Source organism: Peromyscus leucopus, chromosome 4 (genome assembly GCF_004664715.2).
Source record: "Peromyscus leucopus breed LL Stock chromosome 4, UCI_PerLeu_2.1, whole genome shotgun sequence".
NCBI classification, from domain to species: Eukaryota; Metazoa; Chordata; class Mammalia; order Rodentia; family Cricetidae; genus Peromyscus; species Peromyscus leucopus.
In genome coordinates this window covers 97,295,941-97,321,010 of record NC_051066.1, presented here as the reverse complement: position 1 = coordinate 97,321,010, position 25,070 = coordinate 97,295,941, and the positions used below count along the sequence as shown (strand labels likewise).

At 43.2% G+C, this 25,070-nt stretch overlaps 1 protein-coding gene across 6 annotated transcripts in view; it reads left to right on the top strand.

Annotated features, from left to right (window-relative positions):
- The window catches only part of Tp53bp1 (tumor protein p53 binding protein 1), a 93,556-nt gene that overhangs the window by 3,371 nt on the left and 65,115 nt on the right, over positions 1-25,070 (top strand). For 5 of the 6 annotated variants that reach the window (XM_028878699.2, XM_028878702.2, XM_028878701.2 and 2 more), the window contains exons 2-6: positions 11,801-11,990; positions 12,556-12,740; positions 12,952-13,045; positions 13,276-13,360; positions 23,859-23,986. In XM_028878699.2, the coding sequence (XP_028734532.1) occupies positions 11,984-11,990; positions 12,556-12,740; positions 12,952-13,045; positions 13,276-13,360; positions 23,859-23,986 (499 nt within the window). In that variant the 5' untranslated portion in view covers positions 11,801-11,983. Of the gene's footprint in view, positions 1-11,800; positions 11,991-12,555; positions 12,741-12,951; positions 13,046-13,275; positions 13,361-23,858; positions 24,048-25,070 lie in introns of those variants that run through there. The other variant, XM_028878703.2, reaches the window with a different exon arrangement.

Genomic DNA, 25,070 nt, shown 5'->3' with positions numbered 1-25,070 from the left:
GTTGTGAGCTGCCCAGTGTGGATGCTGGGAATGAACCCTGGTCCTCTGCAAGAGCAACAATCATTCTTAACCACTGAGTCATCTCTCCAGCTTCTATACCCCAGAATTAATTACTTTATTTATTTATTTTCAAGACAGGTTTTCTCTGTGTAACAGCTCTGACTGTCCTAGAACTCATTTTGTAGACCAGGCTGACCTCAGACTCACAGAGATCGCCTGTCTCTGCCTCCAGAGTGCTGGGATTAAAGGCATGTGCTGCCCACCACCCAGCTGCCCCAGGATTTATAATGACAGAAAACATATATGGGAAATACTTAGAAAGCTAAATAAAGAAGAGCAGGGTTTGGTGGCACACATCTGTCATCCCAGCGCTTGGGAGTTAGGAACAGGGAGATCAGGAGTTCAAGGTCATTCCCGGTTACACAGCAAGCTGAAGGTTACTCTGTGCTGCATAACAGACCCAGTCTCACAAAACAAATAAAGACGAAGTACCTTTTAAAACAAGAGGTCTACCTGTTTTGTGTCTTAAGTTTCAGTTCTGCTTTGGCAGAAGTCACATAGAGAAAGTATGTTACTCAAAGGCCCATCTATTAGTGTGTGGAGGTAGAGGCCTTTAATCTTAGCAAAAGCAGGTGGACCTCTGAATTCAGAGCCAGCTTGGACTCCATAGTGAGTCCCAGGCCAGGCAGGATTACATAGTGACACTCTGTCTTAAAACAAAAACAAAGCAAAGAACAAATCACAGACCCAAAGGATTGTTGGGAACCCGTGATATTTGCAAATGTAAGGTACATAGAGTTGTTCTAGGTGACTGTGGAACCCACTTTAGTGTCTTATTTAACTATGGACCCCTTCGCCCATCACCGATGATCTTATAGGACTCCCCCATGACAGACATAGGGTACAGCTAATGCCTTAAAATTATGTGTGTCGAAGGGCCATTGACTCGTATAAAGCATCTCTGAGGGTCCACCACTGAAAGAGAAGTTCACTAGTGCAAGAGGAGGAGGAGGAGGAACACACTAATACAGACTTTTCCTTAGGTGTGCGGTGGCCTAGGCACAAAGCACAAAATGGAGGACCAGGGAGACAGTTCAGTCCACGAAGTGCTTTCTGTAAACATGAGAGTCAGAGTTTAATCTCTACAACCCACAAGAAAAGCCCAACATGGTGGTATGTGCTCATAACCCCAGCACTTGAGGAGGCAGAGATGGAAGGATCCTTGGGTTTTGCTGGTCAACCAGTTTAACTTAATTGACAAGCTCCATGTTCCAGTGAGAGACACTGTCGTCGTCCCCCCCTCCCGGCTGAGGACCGAACCCAGGGCCTTGAGCTTGCTAGGCAAGTGTTCTACCACTGAGCTAAATCCCCAACCCCGACACTGTCTTAAAAAACAAAACAAAAAGTTCTGGGGGTGCTGTAGAGATGGGCCAGGGGTCAGGAGACTGAATAATCTTCCCCAGAACCAGGGTTCAATTATAAACATCTACATAGTGACTCACAACTATCTGTAACTTCAGGGGACTGATGCTCTTTTCTAGCCTCTGTGGGCACCAGACTTGCACATACTGTGTAGACCGACATACATGCAGACATACACACTAGATAGATAAATAAATTAAAAGCAAACAAACAAGGTAGACCGGAGTCCTGCCCTGAGTAGTTTTATGCCCACTTGACATAAGCTAGAGTGGTTTAGGAAGGATTTCAATTAAGAAGATGTCTTCATAAGATTTCTCTGTAGGCGAGTCTGTGGTGCATTGTCTTAATTAGCGATTGATATGGGAAGGCTCAGCCACTGTTGGTGGTGCTGCCCTGGGCAGGTGGTCCTGGGCTGTGTAAGAAAGCAGGCTGAGCAAGTCCGTAAGCAGCACCCCTCCATGGCCTCTGCATCAGCCGTTGACTCCAGGTTTCTGCTCTGCTTCAGTTCCTGTTCTGACTTCCCTCACTGATGGGCTGGCTGTGATTTGCAACTGTAAGCTGAAAAAACAAAAACAAAAACAAAAAACCCTCTTCTCCCCAAGTTGCTTTTGGTCATGGTGTTTTTCAGTGCAATAGTAACCCTAACTAAGAAAGTCCTCAGGAACACACCTGAGGTTAACCTCTGGCCTTCACACATGTGGACATATGCACATTCACCAGCACATACGCACATGTTCCACACACAGAATAAGTGGTATGAAAGCTATTATTACTTCGGGTAGGTTTAAACCAATTAGGGAAGTCACAGTCAGGCCTCCACCATATACCAATGCATAGTGATGACTTAATTGTTAGATAAATCAAGAAGATGGAAGAGGCATCTCACTAAGGTTTTTTTCTGAGAATTATCTCATGCTTGGTAGTTAAGATATTGAAGCTGTCCTCATGAGAAAAGCAGAACTTTATTCTAGTTAATTGGACTCACTCTGAATTGTGCGTGTTGGCGGGGAAGGGAAGTGGAAGTCCAAGCTTAAGGTCTCCACAGGCCCGAAGCCAGTTCTGGTGATTCTTACATGAGCGACGCCCGCTTCTCTCCGACTTCTCTCCTGCCCAGTGTCATGGGTTGTTCTGGGCTCTGAGCTCATGGGGCAGAACTTCAGCCTGCTCTGCTAGGTTGCATGGTCTTATCAACCAAAATATCCAAAGGGAGCTCAGATTCCCAGCCTGTGCTGGATTTGGTTCTGCCTGGAAAGCATTCTTTATACAGAGAGAGGAGTGTCGGGTTACAGGATCGCTGCGTCAGAGGCTTATCCTTGGCTTTGAGGAAAAATACCATGATCATAATGCATACCAGCAGTCACAGGGTCACCTTCTAGCATGAACAGATGGGCCGTCTGTAAGGACCTGGACTCAAACCCTAAAAAGACACGAGTTCATCTCTGATAGATTGGGGTGAGAAGGAACTTTGCTTTTTTTGTTTGGCTTTTGGTTTTTAAGACAGGGTTTCTCTGTGTAGCCCTGGCTGCCCTGGAACTCACTGTATAGACCAGTCTGGCCTCAAACTCACAGAGATCTGCCTGCCTTTGCCTCCCGAGTGCTGGAATTAAAGAGGAGCTTTGCATTTATTCCTATGTGTGGCCCCCAGAGTGGACCCTTAATAAATATTTACTAAATAATTTTCCTAATTATGACTTGCTCGCATAAGTGTATGGGTAGAACACTAAGTTTCTCTTTTTCTTCCAGAGCATTGTGGAGGGGGAAAAAATGAAAACATTTCCCTTTTCTCTTTCCCTACTGGAGTTGTGTAGGATCATATAATCTTATTTTGGGGGGAATCTACATACTGATTTTCATAGTTGCTAGGTAATTTACATTTTCACCAACAGTGTATCAGCCCTTCTAAGCACAAACATGAACACAATGGCCATTCTGACTGGGGTGGGATAACTGTGTGTGTGTGTGTGTGTGTGTGTGTGTGTGTGTGTGTGTGTGTGTGTTTTCTCGCCTTTCATCTTGTTTGAAACAGAGGCTCTTGCTGCAGCTGCTGCTGCTGCTGCTGCTGCATGTGCCAGGCTGGCTAGCCTGTGAGTTTCTGGGGACTCTCCTGTTGTTCTCTTCCGTTTTACCCTAGGGGTTGTGGAATTAAAGACACGTTCTACCCTGTCTGGGTTTGTGTGAGTTCTGGGGATCTAAACTCAGGCCCACGTGCTTGCATGGTGAGCAATTCACCCACGTCAACATCTCCCAATTCCACTACAACTTTTGTTTGACAGGGTTTTTCCATGTAGCCCAGGCTAGACTTGAATTCATGAGCCCCTTGCCCCTCTGCCTTTCTAATATTAAATTGTGGGCTTGAGCCAAAATGCCTGGCTCCATCCTCTCCTTTAGTCTGAGAAAAGCTGTTCCTTAGACAGGGCATGCTTGAGGGCTGTCTTTGGGTGTTGGAGATGATGTGTCTGGTACAGCTTAGTTTGGAGGCCATGACTATGTGAGTCAAATTTTGCACATACACCATCCTCTCCAGAATATTCATAAAGTGTGTTTCTGTTCTTTCAGAGAATGTGTGGGTTGAAAAAAATTATTCCTTTTTGGTATCACAAAATCACAAGTACTTTTTCTCATCAGTTATTTTTTTGAAGATCCTTCATCAAAGCAATTAGTAGTAGTCTTACCACTGTTAGGTAGTTATCTACCTGCAGAATAAGATGCTATGAGCTCGACTAACAACGAACACTTAAAACTTAGGTCTTTATTCAAACATATACTAGTTTTTCATAATCTATTTTAGTGATGATCCCTCTTTTTCAAAGTAGTGTGATAAATGAATAATGCCATGTAGATATAAATAAAGGATGGGAGTCTTTACAGATTTGAAGTCAGGAAGAGCAGATTCCTGGCATACCCACAGGGAACTTCCAGTGCCTAGCTCCCCTTTGCGGGGTCATCATGTCTGTGGCTAGCCTACACTCATCCTCTCATTCAGCTTTTCCTGTCGCCTTCCCCTCAGCCATTCCGCCCCTTCTCTTCGCCCTGTCCCTTTTCCCCTGACTGCTTTGTTCTTAATTCTCATCAAAGGGTTTATGCAGTTGTGCTTACCTTTAGTCTCCCTTTATTTGTGGAAAAAGGTTCTGTCCCCTTCCACAAAGAACTCAAGAGATAGCCTTTAAACACAGCTCCCGCTTGTTAATCTTGCGAACTTGGGCCAGCTGCTTACCTTCTCTGTGCTCTGGTGCCCACATCTGTAAAGTTATAATCGTAAGGCCCAGGGAGATGATTCAGTGACTAAGGTGCCTGCCTTGTAAGCCTGACAACCTGAGTTTGATCCCTGAAACTCATGGTTGAAGGAGAGAACCAATTTCTGACATCTACATGCACGCCATGGCATATATGTGCACACATGCCAATAGCAAAATTTTTAAACATTTAAGTTAGTCATTAAAATTATAATAATAGAGACTAGAGAGATGGCTCAACCATTAAGACAATTGATATTCTTGCAGAGGACCGGAGTTCAGTTTCCAGGAAATACATCGGATAGCTCATAACTGCGTGTAACTCTAGTTTCAGGATCTCCAATGCTTTCCTTTGACTCCATTATCTGAGACCCTGTCTCAAACATGCATGCGCGCACACACAAACACACACACTGAATCTCTGAGCTGGATGTGGTGGCATACAACTATAATTCTGGAGACTGAGACTGGTGGATCACCAAAAGTTTAGGGCCAGCCAAGGCTACACAATAAATTTCAAACTGGCCAGGCTCTATATCAAGGCCTTAAAACAACAACAACAACAATAATAATATAACTACTATTATAGCATCTGGATGTATGAAGTTAGCATTTGTTGGTGGAGCACATTAGTAGAAGAGATGAGTTTAATTTAAACATGTTGCCTTTGGGTGTCAACTGGACATCCAAATGAAAATATTAAGTAAGGAGTTACATATTCAGTTTGGAACATGGGATAAAGATAATAAGTTGGAAATTATTAGCATATAATGGTGCTGATGGATGTATAGCAATGAGGCTGCATGAGATCAAGGAGCAATGTAAAATGGAATTTAGAACATAACTCCTCAATAACCATTTATTAGAATGGCTTGACTAAAATCCTTTGTTTTGACTTTAAAATTTTTTGCAGTTCTTTAAAAAATATGTCTTTAAGTTGGGCATTGTTGGCATATGCCTTTAGTCCCAGCACTTGGGAGGCAGTTAGGTGGATCTCTGTGAGTTCGGAAGCCGGCCTGGTCTACAGAGCAAGTTCCAGGACAGCCAGGGTTACACAGAGAAACCTTGTCTCGAAAAATCAAAAACAAACAACTAAACCAAACAACAACAACCCCAACAAAAAACATGTCTTTCAAAGGTGTTTATTACATGTATTTATTTGTACACAGGGCTGCATGCCAGTACCATAGGGCCAGATGGAGGTCAGAGGGCAACATGTGAGAGTCAGTTCTCTTCTTCCACCATGGGGTACCTGGAAGTGAGCTCAGATCGTCAAGCTTGGTGGCAAGCACCCTTCCCGGGGAGCCGTCTTGGCAGCCCTCTTGCCGTCCTTCTGTTGACTTTTGCACTATCCTGCCCCCAGCAGGCAGGTCTCAGGTAATCCAGAGTGGCCTTGAATTCCATACACATCCAAGGCTGGTCCTGGCCTCCTGATGCTCCTGTCTTTTCCTCCCAAGAGCTGGGATTACAGGTATGTGCTACCACAACCATCGTCATCGTTCCTATAGACTGTCAGTTCCTTGAAGATGTCTTTCACTTCATTCTTCCTGTACCACTACACTAAGTAAAAATAGGACCTTGTGTGTAAGAAAATTGGAATTAATGAAGGTGAGCTTGTGGAGAAACTTTTGGTCAGAAGTGAGTTTTACTTCCTCTGGCATGTTCACCAGAGACTCTGTAGTAAGCACACATGAGCTTGGCCAGGACATATTACTGTTCTTACCACTAATTGCTCCCTAGATCTGTCCAACTCATATTAACCTCCTGTTCCTTTTGTTTTTAAGGTACTAGGATATATACCACTACATCTGGCTAGTTTTGTTTTGTTTTTCCCTATTGGAAGACTTTTCTAAACTGGATATGGTGGCAAACACCTATAATTTCAGCCTTCTGGAGGTGGAGGCAGGAGGATGAAAAGTTTGAGTTCATCCTCAGCTACACAGTTGAGGACAGCCTGGAATACAAGAAACTCTGTCTCAAAATAACAGCAACAACCCCCCCCCCCACACACACACACCAAACACCGACAGTAAACTTTATCATGAAGGTCCTCACTTCTACTCCACTTCCTTCTAGGCTGCCGAGTGTGCTCAGGAGCCTCACACATGCTAGGCAAGCACTGTACCACTGAGCTGCTTCCCGAGATCCAAAGACACTACAGAGTTGATGATGTGACTCAGTAGAGTGAAGGGACAGTGAGGAGACAGGAAGCAGGACCCAACCATAGGCTGTGTGTACAGGTGAGCGCACGCGCACACACACACACACACACACACACACACACACACACACACGATGGAAGGGAGAAAACTGCAGCTAATCATAGTTAAATTTGTTCTTGGAAGCCAGGAAAGGTAGCACATGCACATGCCACTAATCCCAGTGCTTGGAAGATCAATACAGTTGGATCAGGAGCTCAAATTTGAGGCCAGTTTCAACTATAGAAAAAAAAAGAAGTCAAGTGTGGGGGGTGTGTGTGAACACCTTTAGTCCCAGCACTCGGGAGGCAGAGGCAGGTGGATCTCTGTGAGTTCAAGGCCAGCCTGATCTACAGAGTGAGTCCCAGGACAGCCAGGGCTACACAGAAAAACCCTGTCTCAAAAAACAAAACAAAACCAACAACAAAAACCAAAAACTAAACCAAACCAAAAAAAAAAAGAAAGAAAGAAAAAGAAAAAGAAAAGAAAAAGAAAAAAAGAAGGAAAAGGAAGAGAAAGAAATTCTGATAAACTGCAATATGAATGACCTTGATGATACTGTGTTAAATGAAATAAGCCAGATCAGACACAAAGGACAGATATTTAATCAGACTTATATGATACCTACAGCAGGAAAATTCCTAGCGACAGAGAGTGGAATAGTGATTGCCTGGGGTTTCAGGAAAAGAGGATCAGGAGTGAACATTTAGTGGGGATAGTTATTAAGATGAAAAAATATACAGAAGAAGGTGATGATTGTACTGTATAGTGTGAATGTGCCAATGCTAACAAGCTATATACTTAAAGAAGATTAAGATGTCCAGGTGTGCTGGTAGTCCATGGCTTTAATCCCAGAACTCATAAGATTTGCCACAACTTTGAGGTTAGCTTGGTTTACACAGAGATTCCTAGGCCAGCCTGGACTAAAGTATGATACTCTATTTTGAAATAAAAAAGAAATCCAATCTATGAATGGACAAAATCCCAAACCAAATAAAAATAGTTAAAATAATAAATTTTCATGTTTCTTTTTTAGGGGGTGTGTACAAGGCCTCACTCTGTAGCTAGTCCTAGGCTAGCCTGGAGCTCAGAACTCCTGCTGTAATCTTCTGAGTCTGAGATTAAAGATATGAGCTACCACACTTGGCTTTATTTTCCATGATTCAAAAAAATCAGACACTGAGTATGGTGACCTCAACTGCTTGACAACTAGTCTAAAAACAAAAACAAAACAAACTTAAAATAGATAATAAAGAAAAACAAATGTTGCATGTAGCCATGAACACTCTGCCTAGATCAACACATTAACATTTTGCCATATTGTTTCTAATCATTTTGTAATTTTTAAAAAATTAACTTTGTGTTTGTTGTTTTTTTAAGACAAGGCCTCTCTGTATCCCTGGCTGGCCTGTAACTCTCTCTATAGACCACACAGGTCTGGAACTCAGAGAGATCCTCCTGCCTCTGCCTTCCAAGTGCTAGGGTTAAAGGTATGTGCCACTACTCTAAGCTAATAAGTTTTTAATTAGAAAGATTGACAGAGGAGTTGAGTAGGTATAAGGCGTGCTGTCTAGGATTCTTCCTGCTGTAGGGGTCGCAGGTATTGGTAGGAGAATTGTCCTAGAGATAGGTTAGCAAGTTCCTAAATGACCTCATCTTGCTCTTATAGTCACCTTTTCCTTGTCTTAAGTCTCCCTAAGGATGCAGTGTTGACAATGTCTCAGTTTATCCTACTTTCTTCACTTCAGTTAAATTCTGTGTCTCCGAAACAGTGAGAATACCTATAATCAGTATTTGAGTGAAAATACATTCTGAAACAAAACAAAGGCTACGTATTAACTGTTCAGCAATTTGTCACTGTTAACCTCTAAACTATACAGACTGAGTTCAAATAATAGCTCAGTAACTCAGAGACCTTGAACCACTTTTTTTTCATCTCTTTAAGCCTTGATTTGTTTATCTGTACCTCTCAAAGAGTATGCTATTAGGGGAGGTTATGTTGCGCCTCCTAGCACCTGCCACATGGTGAAAACATAATAATACATGCTGTTAATTATACCTGGTATGTGACTGGCCATGATTTTGTAGGTTCATACATAACAGAAGGCAGCCTAATGGTTAGAATCAAGAATAGATTAATTATAAGTCAGCTTAGAATACGTTACTCCCACAGCATAAAGGGGATGTACAACTGTGTCCCTGTTGTTAAATAAATGTTTGTCCGATCCCTGTTGAAGTTCTTGCCACTGAGGTCCAAAGCTCTCTTTCCCACTGGCAGCCATGAAGCACACGGTCAGTGAGGGTGAAACTGGCAGAGGTGCTTTTGTTTGGAGAGATCTGCGAGGACACATAAGAAAAAGACTTGAGCGGAGTCAGGTTGCGTTTACTTCTGTTGTCCGATTGGCTGAAACTTATTAAGGAATTGTAGGGCCCAGTGGGATGATCCCAACTGGATGAGATTCTCTGTAGGGTTTCAGGATATTAGTTAGTTAAAGACAACCTAAGGGGAAATGGCTGTGAGCTTTGGAAGACAGGATTTAGGTGAGTTAATTAGAAGAAATGTTTCCTGACAAGGAGGCAGGCGTCTTCAACTTTAAAGTAAGTTAAGACAGGAGCTTGTGAAATTTTCTTCTGAGGGAGGGCTTTCGAGAGAGGTTAACTTTCTGTGCGTGAGGTGGCCGAAGGAAAGACGTACCTGCAAATAGAGGTGCTGATGCCTCCTCACAGGGGCCCATCAAAGCGTGGGCTCACCTAGGTACAATTAGTTATAGCCCCAGAGGGTAACCATCCTGCCTGCACTTTCTGATCCTCTGGGATAACAATGATTAATTTAATTGCCACATTGCCTAACAAGGAATTCACGCTTTTTCTTCCCAGTGTTTTTATTTTTTTAAACCTCTTGATTTATTTAGTAGTGGGAATGGCTCAGGTTCATTTACTTACTCTTACTCATGTTTAGTGAATTTTAATGTGTTCTTAGTTTTATGAGTCGAATGGTTTTTTTTAAGACTTATTTTTATTTATGTGGGCTTTTGCTTGCATGTATGTACATGCAGTGTCCATGGAGGCCAGACAATGGAGGGACTCCCTGGACCTAGAGTTGTGAGGCACTATGTGGGTGATGGGAATAGAACCAGGGTCCTTTGGAAGAGCAGCCAGCGCCCTTAACCTCTGAGCATCTCTCCAGCCCCTAGTTTTATGAGTTTTGATAAACACATTTTTTTTTTAACATCAGGGTAAACATAAAGACTTGTGTATTTATGTCTCAGTGGGGGAAGAAGAGATGCACTATCCAGTTGCAGAACGACCGGGGAGGGCTGTGGGAACCAACATCAGTTTGTCTGCCCCTAGACCTAGTTGGCTTCTTCTCTCTCAAGCTGAGCACATAGATTTTCTTAGTGCCCTGGTATAGCTGATGTTGGCCTGATGTGGATTGTTTTTTAAAGGACATTTGAAAATTTTTATTTATTCATGTATTTTATGTATACTGGTACTTTGCATGTATATCTACACACCAGAAGAAGGCATCAGACAGTTGTGAGCTGCCACGTGGGTGCTGGGAATTGAACTCAGGACCTTCAGAAGAGCAGGAAGAGCTCTTAATCACTGAGCCACCTCTCCAACCCTGTGGATATATTTTTTTTAAGGATTATATTGACTTGGTGTCTAGTACTCAGTAGCATCAGAAGCAGAGGAACACAGGAGTCAATTATGAATAATTCTAGGATTAATAAGTGAGATGTGTCTGTGATTTGGATCATTTTTGCTCTACTTGTGAAACATTCTAGGACAGGAATTCTAGTTACAAGAATAATAGATCCTAGATTTTTCAGAACAATTTCATTTAAGCCAATCCTTTTGTTCCTACAAGTAATGGATATGAAGACAACATGCTTTGATTTTTGGGTTATGAAAATATGATTACTGTTATTTATACCCGCAGAGAGAATATTGGCTGGTAGGAAGCGCCTCTCTAAGCTTAGCTTATTTCAAGTGCTGAACCAGGCATTTATAGAAGTTGAGAATCATGTATGGGCTGTGCCTAAATAATTCTGGGTCTGGAGTAGAAAAACTACCTCCTGTTTAATGCTACTATGTATATACTTGGCATTGTGCTAGCTGCTTTCCCTACTACAGTTGCTTGGTTAGAATTCTAGCCCAGATCCAACGGCAATTTAAATCAAAATGACAACGAAACCACGTATGTCTCTCGGGCTCAGTTCATTAATAGCTGTCACAGCTGCCACACCCTTTTTATAAGACCCTGACACCATAATTAGGATAATTAAATCTCTGGGCTTGGATCTTTTAGGTCATTGAGTTAATAGGGGCGACAGCTGTCCTCTTTGCCACTAGTTTGAGAATCACAATGCTCAATTCTTTCAAAGAGAGGTGCAAAGCGTCTGAGGCTGCTGCAATCCCATAAAAGAAAGGGCAGAGAGACGCAAATAGGAAGCTTGAGAGGGGGTGGGGACAGAAGAGGTACTCGGGCCTTCAGACAATGTAAAATAACACCACCAAAGCTGGCAGAGACAGAGTGGGGAAATCGAGGCCCTTTGAATTCAGGCAGAGGTCTACAGAGGGAATCCTGACCTGCACTGGCAAACCCCATAGAGTCTTGTCTCTTCCATTTCACCATCTCTGAAGTGCTAGCTAGCCTCAACCTTCCTTCTCCTTGCCCTTTCTTTGAAAAGCCCGGAGGCTCTCCTTTTCCATGGAAGTCAGCGAAGGTTAATACTCTCAAATGTGAGTCGTGAGTACCCCAGTCCTGCAGGCAGGGTTATGTGTTTCATGCTCTCTCAATGTCCCTTTGGTTCAAGGGTACTGTCATTCTGGCTGTATTAGGGGGAGGGCCTGCGACGTCCATGCTGCCATGGAAACGCGCCGCCGTGTTCCTTTTCTTACGCGGGGGGCGGGCACTCCGTCCCAGTCACCTATCATCCACAGGCTTTCCTGAGTGGCGGGCCGCAGCAGCGAATGGGCGGCCCGATCCTGAGTGACGTGACGGGAAAAGGGGGAGCTCGCGGCTGGTGGCAGCGGTGGCTACAGTGGCGACCTGGGGATCGACCTGGAGGGGCCTGGGAAGCGTGCAGAGACCTCTAGATCCAGCGCGAGGGACCTCCCGCCGGGATGCCAGGTAACGCTGGGAGCAAAGCGGGGCGAGCTGGCCGCGGAGGCCCCGGTGGCAGGCTTGCAGGGCTGGCTGCCCGGAGGGGGCGGGGTGGCAAGCATGGCGGCGGTGACGGGGACGGGGTTGGAGGGCCCGGGGAGGGGGTGGGGAGGCGGCGGCCGCGGTGGTCCTGAGGGCCGCGTGAGGGCTGCGGGCTTCCCGCCTGGCCGAGGCTGCCGGGAGGTCTTCCCGGGGCTCAGAGGAGACAAGATGCGCGGGGAGAGTTGTGGGGGGGATGGAAAGGGGCGGGGAGAAGAGGTGAGGAAGGAGGGAAGGGTGTCTGCGGGAAGGTGAAGAGAAAGGAGGGAGGGACCGAAGGATCCAGAGCCTCGTCGTAAATAACGGAGAAACGTGGGGTGAGGAGGGATCTGGGAAAGTACTTCGAGCGATTGCATTTGCGTGCCACTTAGAGGAGCCCCGGACTGGCCCCTTCCTAGCTCCCGCACTTCCGCCCTATTATTTAGTCTTAGATTGTGTGAGGAAGGCTTGTAGGGTTACTCTCCGGAACTGATCTTTTGTTATTCTACTCCAGGGGAGCAGATGGACCCGAGTGGAAGTCAGTTGGATTCAGATTTCTCTCAGCAAGATACTCCTTGCCTGATAATTGAAGATTCTCAGCCTGAGAGCCAGGTTCTGGAAGACAATGCCGGCTCTCACTTCAGTGTGTTGTCTCGACACCTTCCCAATCTGCAGATACACAAAGAGAACCCCGTGTCGGTGAGTGATGCGGTGTTTGAAAATGATTGAACAGAGTTGAGTTCTTATTTTTTACCCCCTAATCCAAAGTAACCCAGAAAACTTCGTGTTTAGGAGATCACTATCTTCTGGGTAAAGTTGGTGGGAAAAAAATAAAACCAGCATGTTTGCGCAGAGTCCATTTTGCACCTCTTCGTCCACTGTGAGGATCTTACATGTGTGTATTTTCTAGGACATTGTGTCGAATCCGGAAGAACCAGTGGCAGAAGAGCCAGAGGACAGTCATAGCTCGTTCAATGACCATCTGAAAGAAAACAAGGCAGCAGGTGAGCAGGTTAAGGCTCAGATGTCGTCTTCAGTGTCGGAATGATTGAAACATGCAGTTGGGATGATGTGTTGAGCCTAGTGTGTTACCTAGTGTACAGCAAGCCTTCACAAACTCAGGGTGTCTTCATGTGTCAGATTAGATGGCTGTTGCCCAAACGTCTGACTTTGCATTAAAGTTTGGTGGCAAATGTCCTTTGTGTACTATCCAATTACTGTTTTGTCTTTTCAGACCCTGTGGATGCTTCTCATCTGGGTACGTGTGGTTCCATCAGTCAGGTCATAGAACAGTTACCTCAGCCACACAGGACAAGCAGGTATACTACTGTTTGGAGGAACTGATTTCACTTTAGTATCCCAACAACTCTTCCCTGAACCTGCAGACTCATTCCAAAGACCCAGAGATTCATTTTGTTCCTGTGAATTAGGGATTGGGATTTGGGGATTACCTAGGTAGTATTGTCTTAGGACTGGGATCTGGGATCTCTTTTGTGAAGTAATACTTTGTGTAACTACAATATTCAAATTGTAATGTATACCCTAAGGAGTATTCAGTTTCTCCTGTGTCTTATGTATGTCATGATGGTGTCCTCTGTGCTAAGTCCCGTACTGACTTCTGACATAACCTCAGTTAATTCTATCCTTAAGCAACTCTGCAGTAAAGGTAGTGTCTCCATTCCATGGGGAAACTGATGGGCAGAGAAGTTAAACGATTTGCTTGACTGTGTTAAGGGGAGGACTGTTCCTTCTGGCTCCAGTTCTCCTCTTTCTTACTATTCAGTGTTTCTCAGGCTAATGTCATAGTTCTAAGGCCAAAGAACACTCGCAACTTTAGGCCTCTTGAGGCATTAGGCTGAGAGGGGAGAGAGTTAAGAGACAGGGATGTGAGCTTGACATAATTCCAACTGTTGCTTTATCCGAAAACAAAGTGCCTTTTCTGGTATGTTTTATATTGTATTTGCACTTAAGTTTTCCCTCAAGTGGAAATGGATGCTTTTAAACAGTCTACCAACTAGTGGGCTTATCTTGACTGGTGGATTAGTTTTATTAGGCTCGTAATGGTAAAATATATTTGAAGGGGTTTGAATTTAAAAATGGGAGCTTCATGTGGTCTTGACACCTTTAATTCCAGTGTTACTAGGGCAGGAGCAGGTGGATCTCTGAGTTCAAGGCCAGCCTGGTCTACAAGTAGACTTCTAGATCAGCCAGGGCTATATAGTGAGACCCTGTCGCCTGTCCCTCCCCCTGCAAAAAAAAAAAAAAAGTTAATAAAAAAGGAGGAGGTAATGTCTCATAAAACTTGGATTTCTGGGTTTTGGGATGACTAGTTCGTAATGGCTACAGCCTGCCGCAGTTCTTGGAGCTCACTATGACAGTTGGACGCCTTGGCGGGGCGTCCGCCATTTGTCACAGTGCCTGTTCCTATGTCCAGCTGTCTCACTCATCTGTGCTTGTGTTTGTTTGTTCAGTTTTTGAGACCGAGTCTCATTCTGTAGCCCCAGCTGTTGCAGACTCACCGTGTAGTTTAATTTGACCTCTAATCATGGTGATCCTCCTGTCTCAGCTCGGTGACTGAGACTACAGGGGTGAACTACAGTGCCTGATGCCTCTTGTCTGTTATTTTTCTTTGCTTTGGTTTATAGTGTCATCGAGGAATACATGCCTGGCTCAGGTGTGCTTTTATGGCTGGTAACCTGGGGTGTGCATGCTGGGGACAAGAAATGGGCGCCCCCCATTGCAAATGCAGCAGTCGTGTCTGGGTTGTTCATGCTGCTTTTCCTTGTTGAATCATTTCGTGTTGCTCTTGCTCTTTATGTGAATACAGATTCTATGGTCATGTTCAATAAATGTGCAGTCACTGAGGCATGTACTTTAAAGGGGCTTTGTTTTCATGGGACTTGGAACTTAATAGGGGGAGACCTAGTCTTTATCTCAGTCCTAGGTTACAATTATGATCATTACAAAGGGAACAAAATACAAATAATCCAGGCGGGGGTAAAGGAATACTTCTTTGAGAATTGCTGTCTAAACAATAAACGCAAACGTGTTAGTCACAGTTAAGGGGCTGAGGAGAAGCTGCAATGTGAGGAAGATCTTTCTAAATTTCATGTGCATAGGCCACAAAGGTGGGGAGAATTTGAGGTAGATTCCAAAAGGATGGAAGTCCTTCAGAACATATATACACACATGCACACGCATACCTGTGCACATCCACACATCCACATAGAATCTTCAATAAGAAGATGCTTTGAAACAAAAATTCTGCTTATTGTAACATTTCAGGGAGCTGGAGAGATGGCTCAGCAGTTAGGAGCACTGGCTGCTCTTCCAGAGGACCTGGGTTCAGTTCCCAGCAACCACATGGTGGCTCACAACTGTCTGTAGTGAGATCTGATGCCCTCTTCTGGCATAAAGTTATACATGCAGAAAGAGCACTTATGTAAAATAAAGAAATAAATCTTTAAAATATTCCAAAAAAACTCTTCTTGTTTTTCCTAGTGTTCTGATGATATAAACTGATGTTTCTAAATAGAGACTGTCCTACAATATAATATGGAAAGAATGTGTATATTTAATTTTCCCATCAAATGTTTGAGAATTATTTTTCTGTTTTTTGTGTGTGAGTGGAGCAGATGCACACATGTCCTGGGGAGGCCAGGAGTCAGTTCACAGGGGAATCACTTCTTTCCTTCCACCGTGTGGGCTTTGGGGATCGAACTCAGGTCAGCAGCCTTGCTGGCGTGTGTCTTTACCGACTGAGTCATCTTACTGGCCCCAGATATTGTCATTTTAAAGATTCATTTTTATCCTGGTGGTGGTGGCACACCTTTTATCCCAGCTCTTGGGAGGTAGAGACAGGAGGATCTCTGTGAGTTTGAGGCCAGCCTGGTCTAGAGTGAGATCCAGGACAGCCAGGGCTATACAACGAAACCTTGTCTTGAAAAACACAACAAAAAATAAAAACCAAAACAAAACAAAAAAGATTCATTTTTATGTATTTATTTAAATTTTTTGGAGGTTTTATTTTTATTTTACATGTAATATATATTTTGCCTGTATGTATGTCTGTGCACCACATACATGTAGTGAGTGTCATGAGGCCAGGAGATGGTGTTGGATTCTCTGGAACTGGAGTTACAGATGGTTGTTAGCTGTCACGTGGGTGCTAGGAATTGACCCTAGTCCCCTAGAAGAACAGCTAGTGCTTACTTAAATGTGGAGCCATCTCTCCAGTCTTTATGGTGGCACATGCCTCTAATTTTGGGAGGCTGAGGCAGGGGGACCACTTTGGAGTTTGAGGCCAATTTGGACTACATAGTGAGTTCAAGAGTAACTTAGGATACATAGTCAAACTATCTCAGCAAACAACACTAAAAAGAAAGAGTACAGGGAGAACCTGAGTATAGTTTGCCCAGTGCAGAACTGTGACAGGCAGGATACTGGTGAAGATTCACAGCCTTCATTTAGATTTCCTATTGTATTGTGTTTCTAGTTTTTCATTTGTGTGGATCTGTGTGTCTGCCACTACAGTCAAGGGACTGCACAGTTGTGTACAGGATGTCTGATATTCTTTCTATGGTCATACCTGCCTTTGCTGTACCTGAACTTTTAGCTTTCATTAACCTATGCTCTATTGGAAAATTTACTTCAAAATATTATATAAATATGTAAGTGTATGGGACTGGCTTTTTTTGTTGTTGTTGTTGTTTGCTTGTTTTGTTTTGACAGGGTTTCTCTGTGTAGCTTTGGAGCGTTTCTTGGAACTCACTCTGTAGCCCAGGCTGGCCTCAAACTCACAGAGATCCGCCTGCCTCTGCCTCCGAGTGCTGGGATTAAAGGCGTGCGCCACCGCCGCCCGGTTTAGGATTGGCTTTTTTCTATCAGCATGACTCCTGGGAGATCCATCAGAGTGTGTCCAGGTATCGCTCATTTCTTCCTTCTAGTCTGAATAGTCTTTCAGCGTATGTCCGATATGCCATCATTCATAGGTTGACGCGCATCTTTTTTTTAAGTTTTTAACTATTGTGAATAAAACTGTTAAAAATATTTGTGCAAATTAAAATTTTTTTGTTTGTTTATTTATGTCTTTGTGTATGTGTGTGTGGGTGTGCATGTGGAGATCACAGGACAGCTTGATTTTCTTCTTCCATGAAGTGAGTTCTGGGGATTGAATGCAGGTTGTCAGGCTTAATGTGTGTGTATAAATATATATGTATATTTACACAAAGAACAGGGACATTGCTCAGCAGGCAAAGGCCCCTACAATTTTTTTTTAATTTTTAGAATATTTATTTATTTATTTTTTTGGTTTTTGAAGACGGGGTTTCTCTGTGTAGCTTTGCGCCTTTCCTGGAACTCACTTGGTAGCCCAGGCTGGCCTCGAACTCACAGAGATCCGCCTGGCTCTGCCTCCTGAGTGCTGGGATTAAAGGCATGTGCCACCACCGCCTGGCCAGAATTGTTTTAATTTTTTTAGGAGACAGCTTACTATGTAGCTCTGGCTGGCCTGGAACTTTCTATGTGGGCTAGGGTGGCCTTGAACTCACAGATCTGCCTGTTTTTGCCTCCTGAGTACTGGCATTAAGGTGTGGCTGCTGTGCCTGGCACCTCATGTAAATTGTTTATGTGAATATAAACTTTCATTTCTTTAATAATGCCCAGGTTTTTAATTGCTTGGCTGTGTGGTAGTTGATTGTTGAGTTTTTTTTTTTAAAGAAACTGCTGGACAGTTCTAGAGTATCTCTGTCATCCAGAAGTGTGGAAGTGTTATAATCTCTGTTCTCTCAAGCTGCTAGTGTTTGCACTGTTTTTGTCTTTTGGGGTGCTCAGGCTTGAACTTGAGGCCTCAGGCATGCTAAGCTGTGTTCTGTGACCAGGTTGTACTCCCAGCCCCTTCACTGTTTATAAATCATAATATATACAAATTAAAAAATATTTTTGAAAGTGTCCCAGGCCAACCTCAGTCTTTGAGCTCACTGGTTAACTGACAATGACCTTGAACTTTTGATGGTCCTGCCTCTACTCCAGTGACTGGAAATACAGGCAAGCATCACCTGACTGTTTAGTGGAACTGAGGGTGGAACCCGTAGCCTCGTGCTCTCTAGGCAAGCGCTTTCCCAGCGGAGGGAGCCAGCCCTCTTCACTGTTTATTTGAGCTGCTGGTGAGTGTGTAGTAATACCTCACTGGGGTTTGAATTTACATTTTCCTGATGGCAGCTGAGGTTGAACCCCTTTGTGCTCGTTGGCTGTCACCCTCCTCTTCCGGGAAATGTCTCTTTAGGTCTTTTGCCCTTTTTAAACTGAATTTCTTCTTCTTCTTCTTCTTCTTCTTCTTCTTCTTCTTCTTCTTCTTCTTCTTCTTATTATTATTATTATTATTATTATTAGCTTCTTTTTTTTTCTTTCTTTCTTTCCTGTCCTCGGAGATGAACTTGGGGCCTGTGCATGCGAGTCACATTGTGTACGGCTGAGCTGTCCCTAGCCTGCTTGTGTCTTGAGCGTGCTTTGTAAATCCTGGGTGTGGTCCTTTGTAGTGATATGGTTTGGTTTGTAAATATTTTCCCTGTGTACCTTGTCTTTTCCTCTCTCCAAAAGGTTTTTCACAGAGCAAGTTTTAATTTTTTTTGACATTTGTTAAGTATTTTTTTCAATAGGATAACATGCCTAGTTTATTTTAAAATGTCCAGGTAAGCTGGGCCGTGGTGGCACACACCTTTAATCCCAACACTTGAGAGACAGAAGCCGGCAGATCTCTGTGAGTTTGAGGCCAGCCTGGGCTACAGAGCAAGTTCTGGCAGCTAGGGATACACAGAGAAACCGTGTCTCGAAAAATGAAAAAACAGAAAAGTCTAGGGTAGAAGTAGATCAGGAGTCCGATGAGGTTGGAAAATAGGATTTGAAAATGGAGCCCATGGCGAGCATGGGCTGTAAGGAGGAAGTAACAATTCTAGGTTTGGGTTGAGTGGCTGAAGAATAGAGCGGTTGTTAGGGGTGGAGAGGACTAATGGAGAATGCAGCTGTAAGTGGGTTGAGACTGGCCTGCCTATTAGAAGCGTTGGTGGGTCATCTGCTGGCTGGAGAGCTGCGTTGTACAGTCATGTGCAAAGTGCGTGTTCAGAACTGGAAGCCAGGGGTGGTAGTGCACATCCGTGACTCCAGCACTCTGGAGGCTGAGACAGTAGGATCACGGTGAGTTCAGAGTCAGCCTGAGAACTACATACTGAGTTCTAGGCTAGCCTGGACTATGCAGATTGAGACTTTCTTTTTTTTTTTTTTTTTTTTTTTTTTTCGAGACAGGGTTTCTTGAGACTTTCTTAAAAAAAAAAAAAAAAAAATCCAAACAGTCTGAGTAAGAGGTTGAGTACAACTGGAGGAGAGGTCTGAGGCTGATTGAGGCCACCTCCCCTTAGACATCAGGGACATAAGGAAGAATTGTGACAGACAGAAGGCCAGGTGTATGCTTTTCAATGGTCTCTCTCTCTTTAAATTTTTCAAAAAAAATTATGTTTTGCATGTGTGCACATGGGTGTGTGCATGCCATGGCATGGATGTCAGTACAGCTTGTAGAAGTTGATTCTCTCCTCTCACCATTTGAAGCCCATGGGTCCAGTTCAGGTTGCTACTTCCACTATATGGTTCCAGAGAATGAACCCAAGTAATCAGGCTTGGTGGCAAGCACCGTTACCCTAAGAGCCATCTTACTGGCCCAGAGTTTTCCATTTTATTGAAAATTGATTTTTACTTTTAATTATGTGCGTGTGTCTGTGTGGGTTTGTGCATTTGTGTTTGGTGCTAGTGTAGGTCAGCAGAGAGCATTGGGTCCCCTGGAACTGGAGTGGCAGTCATTGGTGAGCTCCCTGAGATGAGTGTTGGGACCTGAACTTAGGTCCTCTGTCAGAGCTGTGCCTGCTGTTAATAACTGAGCCACCTCTCTAGCCCAGGTTTTTAATTTAAAGGAGATAAACTAGTACATTTTTGTACATTCTGTGGGTGTGTATACTTTGTGAGGAACAGGATAGTACACACTCATAGTCCGCCAAGTAAGGATTGCATCTTAGGTGATCACAGTACTGTTAATACACCCACAAAAATAATAATTCCAAGGGCTGCAGAGATGGCTCAGTAGGTGAGAGCACTTGTTCCTCTTGCAAAGGACCCACGTTCAGTTCCAGCACCCACAGGGCTCACAGACATGCTTAACTCCAGTTTCAGGGCATGTGCAACCCTCCTGATTGCTGCAGACACCATGCATGCACATGGTGCACATACATACATGCAGGTAAAACATTCGTATGCATAAACTATAAACACGCATACAGACAAATAATTCCATACTAATAAAACAATTTAGACTCAGATTTTTCAAGTTGTGTCAAAAAAATCTTTTATATTTTATTTATTTATTGGGTTTAGGATGAAATATAGGTTCACATGTTATATTTAATTGTTTCAAACTTTTTGTAGGGGGGGCAGGCAGGATCTCTGTGTAGTCCTGGCTTTATTGGAGCTTGCTATATAGACCACAAACTCACAGAGATCCACCTACCTCTGTTCCCTGAGTGGTGAGATTGAAGGTGTGTACTGCCATGCCCAGAATTTTGTTACCCCTCCCTGCCCTCCCCCCCCACACACCAGGGTTTATTTGTGTATCCCTGGCTGTCCTGGAATTCACTCTGTAGACCAGGCTGGCCTCAAATTCACAGAGATGCATCTGCCTCTGCCTCCTGAGTGCTGCAATTAAAGGTGTGTGCCACCACTGCCCAGCCAATCATTTCACACATTTTAAATGATGAATTATGAAATCAATACTTTTCCTAATACTGAATTTACTCTTCCCTCCTCCTATTTTCCCTTCCCTTTCTTTTTTGAGACAGGGTCACATGTAGCATATGCTGCCCTTAAACTTGAAATCCTAGTGCATCCTCTCAAGTACAGGAATCGCAGGGATATACCGTCACATTCACTCCAGATTATTTCTTTTTTTTTTTTTTAAAAAGATTTATTTATTTATTTATTTATTTATTTATTTATTATGTATACAGAAGAGGGGGGCGTCAGATCTCATTACAGATGGTTGTGAGCCACCATGTGGTTGCTGGGAATTGAACTCAGGACCTCTGGAAGAGCAGTCGGTGCTCTTAACCTCTGAGCCATATCTCCAGCCCCCAGATTATTTCTTAATAGCTATAAACTTTCAGAAGTAAGTTTGGGTACATGCCTGTAGTCCCAGCTCTTAGGAGGTGGAGGCAGGAGGATCCCAAGGTCAAGGTCATCCTGGTTGCATACTGAGTTTCAAAAAGAAGAAACATGGAGTTGCTGCTTATGAACATTTTTAAACTCTCGATACATCTTTCTGAATTGTTTTTCAGAAAGGCTCGCTTTATACTCAGTCATATATAAGATAAGAATGCTTTCTCTCCATAGTTGGTATAGTATTGAGTAGCATAGTACTTACATACATAGTTTTTTATGGCAGTGTCATGTAGCCCAGACTGGCCTGAAGTTTACTTTTTAGCAGAAGTTGACCTACAGGCTTGTCCCATGATGCCTGGCTAAATTTCTTTGTTTTTTGCTTTTATTTGGCAGTAAATTTTTTTGTGGTTTCTTTTTTCTTTCTTTCTTTTTTGTTTTTTTGAGACAGGGTTTCTCTGTGTAGCTTTGGAGCCTGTCCTAGAACTTGCTTTGTAGTCGAGGCTGGCCTCGAACTCACAGAGATCCGCCTGGCTCTGCCTCCCGAGTGCTGGGATTAAAGGAGTGCACCATCACCACCCAGCCTTTTGTGGTTTCTTTACAAGTTCAAAGATACTTGTATTTCTGACTTTAAAACCAACTGCTACTTATTTATATGTTGGACTTCTTTGTATAAATTCTGTGTCTTTTATGTAGACAAGTGTAGTGGGGTTTGCTCTGCCCATGACCTTGGGCTATATGGCCCAAAGGAGGTGGTGCTTCCTGTAAAATGCCAGGCAGTGGTGGCACATACCTTTAAATCCCAGCACTCGGTAGGCAGAGGCAGGCGGATCTCTGTGAGTTCAAGGCCAGCCTGGGCTACAGAGTGAGTTCCAGGAAAAAGGCACCAAACCTACACAGAGAAACCCTGTATTGAAAAACCAAAATGAAAAAAAATGTAAAAAAAATTGAGAACTCATCTCAAAACAACAAAGGCACCATCACAAATTTACATCTTTTCATCAAATATTATTTTACAGCCATTTGATTTTATAGACCATTCAAGTCAAATGCTTTAGCATCGTATACTTGTTTGGGTCCAAACATTCTCTTGGAGTAAAGGATAACTAGTTTCTTGCTGCTGTAACCCAAAAGACTGACAAAAACCTCTAACTTTCTAATGGACCTTATCCCAATCAATGGCACAGCGTCTATTTGAATACTGATTTCATATTGAGATGCCTAACAGATGTTTCTTCTAATCCAAACTAATCATATGCTTTTAAAAAAGGATGTAGAAGTAAAATAAACTGTACTTTTAACAATTCAAAAGCAAATCTGTATCTATACTAGTGGCTGTTTGACAAAATACAGTCAGCTGTTAAAAACACTTTAGTATAATGCTGATGTGGTAATATAAAAATAACCATATTATCTGATAGAAGAAAATTGAATCAGCCAATCTTATTAGATACAAGGAGGCATAATTATTTCATAAGAAGAAATATTGGGGCATTAAATATGTTTTGTCTCAAGACAGACTTATGAGAATTTTTTTATATTTATGGTAATGTAAGGAAGTAAAGTTCAGGCAAAGTGTGCTTTAGGTAATTGGTATTTTCTAGTTGAGACTCTTAATCTCAGAGTTGTGGGTTTGGGCCCCATAGTGGGCGCCACTTACAATCAGTCCATGTAAGTCTGTTAAATGGGTAACAGAATTTATTAAGATATAAATTGAGAAAATACACACATTAGAAGTCGTCCTCTGATCTGACTAGGAGCAAATCCTCCTCGAAGGCGGGAGCAGGGAGAGGGCATGTGACCGTTCTCCAGCTCCTTATAAGAGGTCACGTACAAAGGCAGGAAGCACTGCCTCCTTTGGGCTGTATAGTGCAAGGTCACAGGCAGAGCAAATACCATTACAGACAAGTTTTGTGTTGTATTTATTACTATAGTTTTCTGATAACTTTTTGTCTTTTAATATTATATGTTTCAACTATGATATTAATGTCTTTAAAAAAGTTGCATTTTTAATTATGTATATATTTGTGTATCTGTATGTGAGTATGTGTATGTGAGTGCAGGTGCCTGCAGAGGCCAAACGTTGAATCCCTTGGTCCCAGAGTTACAGGCAGATGTGAACCTCTTGATGTGAGAACTGATCTTGGGTTCTCTGGGAGAGAAGTATGCTCTTAACTTCTACACCATCTCTCCCTAATTTCTTTTTAGACTTCTTAGCCGTAATTTTATTGAGGTTTTTTTGGTGTAGTCTGAGGTTTTTTACCAAAGTACTTGTGAATTTTAATTTAATTTTGAATGTTCCTGACCGCCCAGCACACATTTTTTTGTTACATGTTAATTCTTCCTAATGAAAGATTTTTCAATTTCTGATCATGAAAATACAAAATTTAAATATATTTATGCTTTTTTTGTGCTTAGTTTTGTTACTTAACTTGGTACAGTATTTTGAATCATTAACCTGTTAGGTACTTTCTACAGGCAGCGTTAAAGCCAAGAGGGTTTGTTTACATTTCTAATCTAGAAAAAAGATAATTGGTATGTGAGGGTAGTCATAGCAAAATTGAGTGTGCTTTGAGCAGAGCCTCCCTCTATCTGGGAACATCACATGGTTGTGTTCTTCTGCAGTGTTCTGGGAGTGACAGCAGAAGCTGCTTCTCTTCCAGAGGAGGAGAAGGAGGAAGATCTGGAAGAGGAGAAGGAAGAAGTGGGAGCGGACGCTCCTGGTGCTGCTGCGTGCTCCCTTGGTGCTGAAGGTAGCCTGTGCCCTTTCAGAATAGTAGATTCTTCTCATGCCCCTTTACTGTGAACACACAGGTAGCTAAATTTCTCTTTACCATGTAATAGATGTCTCATGATTAAGCTAAGAATCACTAAGGAATTTGCCTAGTAATTTAAGATGTCTCACTTAATTTGATTACTGTGAATTTTCTCTGTTAAGCAGCTTTCCAAAGCCATGATCGAAAATAAACAGTTTTGGAAATTTTACTCATTACGTTGGGTGTGGGGCAAGACAGAATATCATGATTGGGCATCCGTGGAGCACAGTGTTTGGGAAGCAAGGGAGAGAGAAGGGGAATGAGGCAGCCTGAGCCCTAGTGACCTAGTTTTCTCCCCCTAGGCCTCTTCTTAAAGGCGCCAGCCCCTGGGGAGGGGGGCGGGGTGCTCCCTGTCATCTTAGCAGTTAGGAATCAGAGGAATTGACTTGCATTTGAAGCCAGCCTGGGTTACAGAGTGAGACCCTGCTTCAAAATCAACCACCTCATAGTCACCACATGCAGTGACCAGCTCTGACCATGCCTCTGGGACATATTAAAGACCCCAGACATAACAGTAAGCTGGGCATGGTGATATATGCCTAGAATTCTAGCACTCAGGGAGGCTGAGGCAGGAGGATTAGAAGTTCAAAGCCAGGTGTGGCTTTATAGCAAGACCTCACAGAACAAAGAAATAAATGAATTAATTCATTGACTGGCTCCCTTTCTGCGTTTTGGTCCTTTCTCCTTTTGCTTTTATTTTTCAAGTACCTTTGGGTGTGGTTTTGGGGTATCTACAGATTATTGACAGTTGATCATTTTAAATGCTTATAAGGCTTTATGGTACCCACGTTTTTTGCTTTATTATATACTACCCCCTCTACAAAATGACATTTTCTTTATTAATTGAATGATAAGCGTGTGTGTGGGCATGCAGTGCACATCCTGTGGCACCCCGTGGGAGGTCAGAACCCTCTTGTGGGAGGTGGTTCTCTCCTTCCACCACATAGATTCCAGAGGATCAAACCGGCTTGTCATGCCAGGCTTAGCAGCAGGAGCCTTTGCCATTCTGGGCCACTTAGCA